Source organism: Rhopilema esculentum, chromosome 7 (genome assembly GCF_057945365.1).
Source record: "Rhopilema esculentum isolate cy_ngs chromosome 7, ASM5794536v1, whole genome shotgun sequence".
Taxonomy (NCBI): domain Eukaryota; kingdom Metazoa; phylum Cnidaria; class Scyphozoa; order Rhizostomeae; family Rhizostomatidae; genus Rhopilema; species Rhopilema esculentum.
Genome location: NC_142821.1, coordinates 7,187,522 through 7,200,000, shown reverse-complemented (window position 1 = coordinate 7,200,000; position 12,479 = coordinate 7,187,522). Strand labels below are relative to the sequence as shown.

The 12,479-nt window shown below is 37.5% G+C and overlaps 1 protein-coding gene across 1 annotated transcript in view; it reads left to right on the top strand.

The window, feature by feature from the left end:
* Nucleotides 1-11,901, top strand: part of LOC135683708 (uncharacterized) — a 15,811-nt gene extending 3,910 nt beyond the window's left edge. The window contains exons 2-7 of the mRNA XM_065199045.2: nucleotides 469-630; nucleotides 1,821-2,113; nucleotides 3,833-4,090; nucleotides 6,461-7,078; nucleotides 9,279-9,491; nucleotides 10,082-11,901. Coding sequence (XP_065055117.2) covers nucleotides 469-630; nucleotides 1,821-2,113; nucleotides 3,833-4,090; nucleotides 6,461-7,078; nucleotides 9,279-9,491; nucleotides 10,082-10,684 — 2,147 coding nt within the window. The 3' untranslated portion in view covers nucleotides 10,685-11,901. The remainder of the gene's footprint in view (nucleotides 1-468; nucleotides 631-1,820; nucleotides 2,114-3,832; nucleotides 4,091-6,460; nucleotides 7,079-9,278; nucleotides 9,492-10,081) is intronic.
* Nucleotides 11,902-12,479: the final 578 nt, after the last annotated feature.

The window sequence follows — 12,479 nt, the reverse complement described above, 5'->3', positions numbered from 1 at the left end:
TCTGGTCTTGGGTTTGGCTTTTATTACAGCACCTCTGATATAAACTAAGCCTCTATCATCTGTTGTCCTAGAAACTGCTCTTGATATGTGCACTGGAGCCATGACAGACAAGCAAAACGTAGTATAAGTGGCTAAAAACTACTTGAGGTGTGAGCTAAGACCTTCAAGGCTTTTTGTTTGGATCATTAGACTTTTCGAAAATGTCGGTAAATGCAATTATCCCAACCAGGACAAGAAACCATCTTTACGTCAAGGAAACCTCAAAAAACTGAGATTAATCAACAATAAGAAAAGCTTCTTCGAAATCATACGCGCCTCAGCAATACACGCCCGTCTCTAAAGCGTTATCTAACGTTAGCGTTGTAGTTTATATCCCAGACTTTTTATCGTTCTCCCCCTTTTTCCTTCATTATTTGAATACCTACGATAGTTTGAACAACGAGTTATTAACGTAGTTTTATATTTCAGCAAACATCCATGCGAAATCGCGGGGTGAATGGCAGACACCTATCCATTATGCTGCTAAATTTAATGCTGTGAGATCACTAAAAGTTCTGATGGACTGGCATGCTAATGTTAATGATAGAGACTACAAAAAGCGGACTCCTCTTTTCATTGCAGCTGAAAATGGCAAGTTATTTCATTTTTATTGAGTTTTTATCTATTCACAATGAATTGGCTACTTAGGCCAATATCTAATGTACTTGCTCCGTATTTCACATATTTTCTCTACATTTCACTTACTAATATAAATAATTTCAACACTTTCCTCAAATTCATAGACCCCTTCTTTCATTTCATCACCAATCATACATTTTGAATATTTTCGCAATATCAAAAAACGTAAATACTGTAAGTCTTCGAAAAAGCCCCCACCTTCGAAAAAGCCTCCCTCTAATGAACCTCTACCCTTAAGTGATTTTTGTGAAATAAACCCCCACCTTTGAATACGCCCCCCTCGAATAAACCTCTACCCTTAAGTGATTTTTGTGAAATAAGCCCCTCGTTTAGAGTGCTATCTGCGAATTTCATTAGAGTTTGGTCTATCAGTCAGGAATTTTATAAGAATGACTATTTTCTGTCATGTACTGATTGTGCTTTATAGAGTTATAAAATTTTTTTTGGAGAATACATTTACAAAGTTTCTTAGTTATGATCTCACGTCTTTAGCAGAAAGAATTTCATTTGTAAACAATCCGCATATTTGTAGCTTCTTCGAGACAGCTGTGTAACCGAAGAAGCTGATTGACCATCCTTTGTTTCCTCTGATCATCAGAACCAAAGTTAGATTTAGCAAAGGGTGCGTGTGTGACGGCCTAAACAGCTTTACTTGGGAATTCGAATAAAGACATTCGTATCATTTGTTAAAACCAGCGAATACAGTTCATCGCTGTAGGACTCCCCTTCTCCACCGGTGGCGTAACGCAGTTTAGCGGACCATACTTCGATAGCTAAGGGGCCCCGACCAAAAATGGGCCCGAAAGTTATTTTATATCAGTGTTTTAAGACATCGCTAGATGCCATCCCATTTTAAAAACTTTTAAATTTTGTCACTTGAAGATTCTATAAGTTAACGAGAAAAAACTCCATTTTCACATTTTGCTCTTGTGTTTGAGATGCTCTGCAGCGCTGGATAGGACTTTCTTGCAGTCTGTAAAAAGTGCTACCGATGCATCCTTTACTGTCTCAGTGTTTTTCCTTAGGGTCACAGATGCCTCCGTTCCGCCACCGTCCCCATCCCCATCAAAATATATCAAATGCCCGTATTATCATAATATTATAGAAATCAACCATTCGTGATTAACTTTCTTTTGTTGCAGCTCGTGAAGAGGCAACTCGATATTTAATCGAACGAGGTGCCCCAGCTGGTGTTTTTGATGAAAGTGGCCTATCCGCTGTTTCATTACTGATAGAGAAGATGCCAAAAGTTGCAAAAGATGCCTTAGAACAGTTCGTTAACATTGACAGGGCATTCCGCAAAGAATATTATTACCTTGGTCATCTTGAGCACGATCCATCGGAGTGGAAAGATTTAGAAGAGTTTAAGAAACACAAGAAAATGATGAAAAAGGACGGTATAAAGGTTAGGAAGTGCCCGACTACTCCACTCAAGGTACTAAGGTTTTATTTTTCTATATTTTTTACCTAATGCTTCTCATCCGAGGCATGTTAATCTATAGAGAATTCTGATTATTGCTGATGGTTAATTCACGACTCGTTGCACATCAATTAAATTAGTATCAGTCTCAAGACACTCCATTACCCCCAAAGGGTTTCTCTCCGCCTTTCAAAAGTAGTAGTTCGTAGAATGATTGTTGAGGTATCTCCAAAATAATTTTTGCCTCAATTTTTTATCATGATTGCAACATAACAATTCGTTGAAAATGAGCATGGTTAGAGGCGCAGGAAAGCACTAGGACCACCTCTCCAGCGAAATTGTTCTCTATGAAGAAGGAACATTCATATTGTGCATGTAAAAATCTTTCTCTTCCTATCGATGAGAAATCATCAACCTAATGTTTCCTCGTTGATAGAATGCAACGCTTACGAGACTTGTGGCCCAGGGCAATCTGCCCGCTGACCCGCTTTCGGCCTCTCAGCGTGCCTGTATGTGGGTATGATAGAGAACTGTCTTGTTTTCCCGTTTTTAAGAGAAAGAGACGTGCCCACAGAGCTAAAATTTTTCCCACAGCTCTCGGAATCAAAGATTGATATTTGCTAGCTGCGTTTATCACGCTAAGAATTTTCGTTTTTTGGGTGTTTGGTTAATTATGTTTCGATGCTCGCAGGGACACCGCAACGACCAAGGGATAAGGGGGTGGGTAGGCTTTAGTAAAAGGGTATTTAAAAGATAATTTCCAGCTTCTACAAATTCCTTCCATTTTATTTCGATCTTCTGTAGGTAGCTTGAACATAGGCTGACTTTTGGCTTAAGGAATTATTTTGCAAGTTTTGAGAAATGTCGTCATGAATCAGACACTACACTCAGAATTTCGTATGAATCTAGCTGATCATTATAAATGGCCGGTTTCATGGGCACTTTAATGGACAGGGCACTCTGGTCCCCTTGCCCTTCCTATCAAATGGCAACAAGGGCGGTTGACCCCCCGTGCCCATCTTCTCAGGCGTCCCTGGATAATCTTGGTTGACTATGTCAATTTATAATTTTTTTTCTGATTTGTGTTGTGTAAGCTTCTGATACTACATATGAGATTTTGTAACTAATTCTATTAGTACAAGATTACGGCCTCGCAACATATGCTTATGTATTGATTTGGGTTACATGAGAGATATTTGAATGTATGGTTTAGCAATGAGTATCTGTAGTAGTCATTGTCATCCGGATGGTCAAGGACTTTTACTTCACTGAAAAGTAGTGGTAATGATAACGTGTTTTAGAATGTTATTAAAGTATGGAGAGAGTGTGTTTATATAAAAAGAAAAGGGTGTGGACATGGAACATTGCTAAACATGGCTTTCTGCTGTGCGTCTCTCCTTTTTTTTCATTTCTATTTTACTATTTTTATTACTATTTTCATTATTTGGTCAAAGCAGATTGTAGTCTAAGGAGCACTGTGAAGTCTGGCTGACTTTCGCTCACCTGTAAGTTCTTCCTAATGATAGGCAACGACCATTTTAAAAAAGTTACTGTATCATAACCATATCAAGTAGACGAATTTTATTGCATAAGTTGATGTTTGGTATGAAACCTGGAAGTAACAACCATCGTAACGAATGATCAAGAAATTTACACAAACATTTTTCTGCAAGATGCTTCTTGACAAATTTTATCGTATAAATGGAGAATAATATTGTGAATTGTTTCTCAAAGGTGGCAGTTCGATGTCAGGAATTTGAAATACTGATGCACCCTGTAATACAACGACTTATCAGCGTTAAGTGGAATCAATTTGGCAAATGGGCATCAGTATTTGGTGCAAGCTTTCATCTTGTTTACATCATGATATGGACGTGGCTTGCAATATTTCTTCCAAGTGATGGTAATTTCTACAATCCTCCTTCCAAATTCTGGTGGAGAATTATTCTAGAGTTTCTTGGATGTATGATGACACTGTATTTCATACTAAAGGTCTGTCTTATTTGTTTATTTATTTTATACTTCCTTTTTGTCTTTTCTTCAACCTTCCAGTTGTTTGTTTGAATCTGACATGGCATTGTAATATATGACAGTGTGAATTAGAATTGTTCAATATGAAATTATGCTAATATATGCGAAACCAAGGCTCTAAAGCCAAACATGAACAAAATACCCTATTGTGTTATGAAAGGTTCTCGACATAAAAGGCTAGAATGCGCCTCAATACTTTGCTCGGACATATTAGTTGCTTATTATAGATTCTAATCACAACTTCACTGAATCCAAAAAACAGCAACGAAAGCCCTATCAGTACACCTTCATTGACGGAGATGGCCATTAACAGACAGATCTCAGAAGCGTCAAGATTTATTTCCTTCTATCAAAGCCCTGTACAAGTAATCTCAAAGCAACGGGTACTTCCCTACAAATAGACAGAGCCTTTCGTCTTATGTGTGTCCTATATCGGTAAATCTTCTGTTTAAGGCCACTTGTAACTAAGCCCTCTCTATTATTCAGTCTTGGCGATATTAACGATATTAAGCGTTCTGTCTGTTAAGTACCCGATACTTTGAATCGTTAATTGGAATATTTATATATATATTTTTATCACAATAAAAACAAATACAAAAAAACTCAAGTTGATCATTGGACGCAAAAAACAGAACGTTATCGAGTTGCCTCCACATCCAACATTACAAATATTCCAGAACTTTGCATAATACAATATAAAAACACAATACAGCACAATACAGCACAGTAAAACACAATACAGCACAATACAGCACATTAAAACACAATACAGCACAATACAGTACAATGATGTACAAAATGCAACTTTGTTAGGTTATCGTGTGATATATTGGAATATATTGGATCCATTAATTTAATGAAGGGTAGAGCAACATGTAAAATCAGGATCTGTTTAAAATCTTCACCTCTTCCCTTTATTTCCACAATGCACAGAAAATAACGGATAACCTTCTCCTATATTTGACGCCGCTTGTCTTGGAAGTAGAAATTTTTCGCTCGCGCTCCGGTCGTTAAATATACTTTATGAACTTAAGTGTCATTGTTCTCTTCTTACACAAAGACTTATTCTTTCAGTTTGAGAGAATTTCTCATTTCTGGCGATTTTCGATACCTTTACCTCAAGAACACGAGCCTCAAAATTGGTCAAAATTTACGATGAAATTAAGAACAAGCTATAATATTTACGTATATTGAGGTGGAAGGCCAAGGCAAGACATGAGACTTCATACAGCAAGCCAAACTCTAATCTGTGTTCACACACGTGTTTACATGGTGTCGTTACGCGTTGCCCAGGGGGGGGGGGGCCTGGGACCTACTCTACTACACAAGCTGAGACTGAGCTTCTGCAAAACGCAATTGAGAACAACGTTTTATCTCGAAAATGAGGAATCACGTTGTTGGCAAACGAGACCTGAACACCTTCCTGGAGCGCAATAGCTAGCAATTGCACTGCTTACACCCTAGTAATTTAAAACAAATTAAGAACAATCCAGCCTAAGAACAGCCAGCCTGATTATTAAATTTACTGGTTTTAAAGACACTAAAGAATGCCAAACTGATTCATCAATCCAAAGCCAATCACGCCAGGCTGCTTTTATCCCTAGATATTAGGCCCTTCTCAATTTAAAAGCTGACTCTTAGTAGCGCGGTAAATACAAATCCTGTCTGTACTTGGAAAGTCTAACAGTGCTTAAGAAAATTATACACACCCATATTGAACGCATTTAAAGTTTATTGCTTTGGATAGGAAGGGGTTTCAAACTGGGCCTGCACTTGAACCGGACGTAGCTCTCGGTGGCCCTGCCTTATAACCCTCTTTTCCTGGAAAGATGTCCATGTGGACTGATGAGTATATGTTTAAAAAGGAATGGAACATTAGAAAATCGCCAAACGTTTCCAACACTGGTTTTGTTTTGACTAGTACAGAAAGTCACGCTAATCACCTTTTGACCTTCACAAAGTAAAATGCTTTTTCTCAAATCTTCTCCCCCTCTACATCCCTATACTTTATTTTCTCTTTTTCATGTCTTGTGTTCACTTTTAAACATGTTCTTGAATGTTTTCTACAGATATCTTCTGTAGAGGCAATAAACCCAAAATGGTTTCTCTTATGCTAATTTATGTTTGCATATAATATTAAATCTTTTGTTCATCGGCAGTTTTCTTGTAATTTGTCAAAATTACGCCAAATTTTCAATGAATAATTTGCAAAACGTAGTATTGATAGGGGAATGTGCACTAGTGCAAGTATCGAAGTGCAAAAAAGTAGAGAATGTGCACTAGAAGCAGAATTCGATCGTTAAACCATATTTGTAATTTTTCTACTTTTAGCAAATTTGGGAGGTTAAAACACAACGCAAAGACCAACGGACGTACAAGAGCTGGCGTGTGCGGGAACTTGAGCGGGACTTAGAATATTGTCACCCTCGATGGCCTGACGAGAGACAGTACCTTGAAAGCGAAATAAAACGAATTCAATGTGCCAAAACGAGTTATTTTAAAGATGCTTGGAATATTATGGATTGGCTCACATACATTGCCGTTCTGGCTGTAATCATAACACGCGTTTTAGCGGTGTTTTCAAATGAAAAGGCCGCAAGTAATTTACATCCTAGGGTCTATGCTCTTGCACTAATATTCATGTGGCTGCACTTCATGAAGTCATGTCGACCGTTCAAATCCTTAGGACCGTTTATTACGATGTTAGGCCACGTAATGCAAGATACGCTGAGATTTGCTTTCTTGTTTTTCGAGTTCTTCATACCTTATGTTTGTGCATTTTGGATAATCTTTGGTGGAGAGAAAAATGCCCAGAAAATGGAAGCAGCCAGTGCCGAGTCTGTTGATTGGAAAAAGTTCAACGATTTGACGTTTTCAGTCTGGATGGTAACTCTGATTGCGGATTTTAATTTTGACGGTCTTGTTGCTGTTGATAAACTTATGGCACAGGTGAGCGTAATTTTTGTCACTAAATGTAAACATGCGGTTTCGAATACCAGTAAACCCTAAAACTAGTTTTACAAAATGCACTTTTCCTTGCAACAACATGTGTCACAACGCGGATCGCAGCATGAAACATGTCATCTCGGTAAATGAAACATTGTTGCAGATAGTAAGATATATTTACGTTAAGAGATCCTCGTCTGTTACTATTTAGGAACATTTCGGCGGACATGAACAATCTGGAGAGGTACCATGTTTTGGTTGAGGTCTTTTTTTAGGAGAGCGTTCCCTGATCCTAGGCGACCTATGATTCGTTGATGCAGTCAAAAAACTCCTCGACGTGTATGACACGAGGTTAATCGGATTATCCGAACCACCTTGGCCAAAATTTCAGTTCCAAGTTGGAATGAAATATTCTTAAATGGTTTAGCTTAGTTGTCTAAATCCTTACCCTAGAGAAATGGACTTGGAATTTTCGGCTAGGAATTCGTTCTTATACCGAAACTTAGTAGGATAACCCAATTAAGTTCATGTGTTACATGCAAGGAGCTAGGTGAGTGGATAAAAGAACTTCTCTCGCCTATGGTACGGGAACTCTCCCCAGCAAATACTCTAGGGTCAATAATAGAAGGGGGGAGGTAATAGAAGGGGGTGTTCATTCCGGCAAATTTTCAATAGAAAGAGGGTGCTAATAGAAGGAGGGATGTTCATGTCGACCAGTTTTCAATAGAAGGGGGTCCTAATAGAAGGGGGTGTTCATGTCGGCCAGTTTTCAATACAAGGTGGTTGCTAATAGCAGGGGGTGTTCAGGTTTGCCAATTTTCAATAAAATGTCAGAAAATTTCAATAGCAAAGGGGAGCTAATAGAAGGAGTGGATGTTGGTGAATCTTTTTATTAAAAGGCAATGGAATTAGTAGGATGGTGACACTGGTTACTTGATAATAGATAGATGGTTAGAGATGAAGATAGACAAACATAACACGGGGAATTATGACAATCAAAAAATTACCACATAACATAACAAGGGGAATTTTTGACAAGTGAAAATTGCGTGTTCTGGTCATGACAGATTTGTAAAATTTAATAGAAGGGGGTGCTAATAAGCGACGAGAGGAGGGCAAGTTTTTCTGAAATTAATACACGGGGGCCCGTCTGTTAGAGACACTAGAGTATTACATCCTGCAAATCGTGTTGCCTAACCTACCATTTTTATATTGTGGGCCTAATCTTTGAGAGGTACGAAGAAAAAATCTTAGTGCCTATATTGGGATGTTTGTCATCTTGAGGAGCACGTGTGAGATATTCTTGAAGAATAACGTTCAGAGAAAAAATGGCACCTTTTCAATCAAGCTGGTGTATCTATATATTTCAACGTTTTTCTCTCTCTTCAGAGATTAACTAAGCAGCCGCGTTAGGAAAATACACAAAACAACTTGGTTGGATGACGTGTCATGTTTGACCGCGCATTTGTCATGTGACCTTTATTGGTTATTAAGTTATTCGATAGAACTGATAAAATTGCAGAATGTAAGAGGCCTACCTTTCGATTTCCAGACTTTTAAGTTGTTCTTTTTGTGTCACAAGGAACGTTGCTCTCTTCCCTTGACGTGCATTGAAACGCATATTTGGACATTTCCTATTTGATATGGTTCGCAGTCTGGACGCTACTTAAATATGGCGGGAATATTATGGTGCCCAGGTCTCTTTAAATTTTTAAGATTTTGCCGCTATGGTGGATATGGCGAAAACATTATATTATGAAAGATGCAGGTAGTAGACAGTAAATTGGTACCATATAGCATCGACCCGAGAATTAAAGCCATTATCAAGAAGCCTTTTCCCGATAATTCAAAATTTCAAGAGAAAACGAAATTTGCTCGAATTATCAAAGCTCGAGGCTGGTTGGCTTAACCAAGAAATATTTAGAGAACTGTTAAAGCTCGAAGCAGGGAAATATCGATTTATCGGGCAGTCGGTTTTGAGAGGAGAGGTTTTTGCATTTTCTTCTAATGTTTTTATAGATCCATCAGCAATCCCTTTTATAGATCCATCATATTGTGGCCAAAATCCCATCATTATTTTTTGCATAAGCATTTCGTTTATGGAAAAGTCTTATTGTTTATATGATTCTAAGTATCAATTTGCATTAAGGGTTATTTATCTTGAAGATTGATCATTGCTAACGAAAATTCTTCTTGCACCTAGGTTCTTGTTGGCAGCTATTTTGCTATCGCGTCTGTTGTTTGCATGAACCTGTATATCGCTTTATTGTCAGAAACGTTTGCACGAGTTTACCAGAACGCTTTGGCAAATGCAGCTCTACTCCAGGCAACCACAATATTGCAAGTTGAAAATGCACTAAGCAAAAAGCGCAAATCACGTTCAGAGAAATATATCCAAGAGGAATGTTCACCCCTGGTGAGGAATTTTCCAAATGCTTTTTTGTTATAAACTCTTCGTTGAATTTTCATTGAACATGCTTGAACCCCCTGCTACAAATGTAATAGATTGCCAAGGGTTAATGCATCTGCAATGGAGCACCTTAGTTTCCATATAGTAATAATTTAATATGACTGCTCGCTCGGGATTTTCGAATCGGAAGTATCTGTAAAATTCTAACAACGTCCAGTGACATCTAGACGATTTTAAAAATATTGGGATGCTAAGTATTATGCATATCGATGATAGCCTCACAAAATTGATTTTGAAAATTTTGATAGCTGACATCAATCTCGTTTCTCTGATTCACGTGACGATAAAAACCAGTGATGAAGCAGAATATCATTTTTTTAGATATGCCAAGTTTGTTAGTGTTTCGTAATACATTCCTGTTCATAAGAATATTTTATATTTGTTGTGCAAAACTATGATACAATTGATGTGTTTCATATTTTAAGGGGGAAGGGGGGTGCAGTACGTTGATAACTTGAATGAAAACAGTAATGTTTTATCTGAGTTCACAAGGAGGCCTGCAGAAAATTTAAAAACTGGTTTTGTTTTTGTTGCAGGAAGTATTTCATACTTCAGGACCCGATGGCGGTGAAGGTGGGACAGAGTTTAACCGGATGGCACACCAAATAACAAACAGACTGGATTCTCTTGAGGATAACTTAAAGACATATACTAAAAGTAACGTTGAGCCCACGCATGGAGGTAGGAAATCAGTGGTGCAAAGTCCTGCTCACTCATCAGCTGCAAATAATAGCATTTTAGCTGATATTATGATTCGAAATAGGCAAATTGAAGAGCTGCGCACGGAGCTGCACCAAATCCATGAAGTGTTATTGACCTATCTGTCAACGCGTATGCCTTCATCGGGCATTTCTACCCCCGAAACATCTCAAACATCAGCTGTTCCAAATGCAAGGAATCAAAATTACAGCGGTATGCAAAAGCTGAAACAATCAGCTCCTTTGAAAGGAGATTTTATGAGACGTTTCCTGGATCAAAAAGGTCGCAGCAATTTGCCAACTGTTGCCTCATTGCCTGCAAAGAAAAGTCGGCGGCGAAAACGACGCACGGGAGACACGAGAGGCTACAAATCAGAGTGCCTCTCTTTGAGCGGAAGCTGGGAAGACGTTTCTCAGACAGAGGCAGAATCGATATTCTAACATGTCATAACAGATCGTGTGTCTGCGCACATACTTGACTGTGGCAGGACGATCAATGACTGAATATCGTGATTCTGTCTTATAAAATCTCACGTACGCCATGCATTTATTTCTAAAGACAGAATCAGTCATATTTAAGTTTGTGATTTGACATTTCCCAGAATCCTTTTGCGAATTCGAGCCAATATTGTAGACATTTATTGAAACTTTTCGAGCAACAAAGCCCAAACTGAATACTATTATTTTTGCTTAAACTATTTAATGATATTTTAAGAACATTTTTTAATACTAATACAAATACTTCAATCAAGTCCTTGTGCTTCATCTAGATTCTAGAATGTCTATAAAGGATTCGGATCCACCCTTTTTAGTTCATTGTCTACTTATCAAATGTTTTGAATGCCTTTTAGGTCCTACTGAAAAGAAGTATGGGGATGTGAAGCTGGTCTTATAGTTCTTTGAAATTGATATTATTTTTGTAGAAATTTTTTGCAGAGATTTAGAAAATAATATTTATAAATCTAATTTCGTACTTAATTGATAGTGTATAGGCTTTATAGTTGAACAACGAATATATTTTATATTTTAATACAGTATAATCACCTGCAACTTGAAACCTTGATAACTTGAACCCCAAATAAATCTATAGCCCTTGCTGTGTTTGCCTTCCTATTGAACCATCGCCAATACTTTGGAACTCCCGATGAATCGAACATTCTGTTGAACATTATTTTCATTCATTTTCATTATGATATACAAACAGAAAACTACATTGCAATAAAAGGTTACACAGAGATTAAAAATATACATTGCCTGATCTTCCATGGGCTCGTGCCGAGCTGAATCCTGCTATCTCAAAATGTGAAATCTCAGTTCTTTTTTAAATCATACGATGAAATCGACTGATATCTATAATGAGTTGTTGGATATCATTCCAAGCAACTGGACTAGTGTACAAAAAACCTTTTTTCATCGATCAACAATTTTTATCACCCTCTGGAGGCTCAAGTTTTTGGGAATATACTGTATCGTTAGCTTTAAAAATAGATATAATTGTAAGACGTTATAACGAGTGAGTTTTTCGGGACATATTTGAGACTTTCGTTGATATCGATACCCATGCTCAATTATCATATAACCTGTTCCCACAAATAAAATGTTTGTGAGTTAGTCGTAATGTGGTGTGAAAAGTGGTTTATAATGTTTTGTCAATTAAAGCCCTGTTTCTTTCTCTCTTTATTCGTTACTCAGAGGACTGTGATCTCAAAAATGGATGATGGTATTCCTGCAGACGCAACTTTCACATTTACAATCATTTTTTACAGAAACAAAGATGGACATTCAGTAGTTTGTATCTCAACACTGAAGCAATTCTAAGCACTTGTTGCATTTGAAGTTTCTTGATTCTAATGCAATCAGTCCCATTATTTGGGGTTCAGTGTGAAATTCTTTAACTTGGGGTAAGGTTTAAATTCACATCTTGATAAATGTTTCTTTACAGTAGGAAAGAATAGAGACTTGTTGTAAAGAATTGTTGACACTTTGGAAAACTTTTATTCCCAACCAGTCAAAGGCATTGAAAATCATGAAATGTTTGTGTTTTGTGTAACATTATAGAGATGCCGTAGAAATTAGTTAGATAAAAACAAGATCAAAACACTCAAGCTCTAGTTCACTTAACTCCATCGTAAACAACGCAATTTCTCAACCCCTCTTAAGAATGCCCGTTGAAATTGTCACGTGATACAACATTCTGTTTTTTAGCTTCAAGACTACACCTTAATTTCATAAGAAA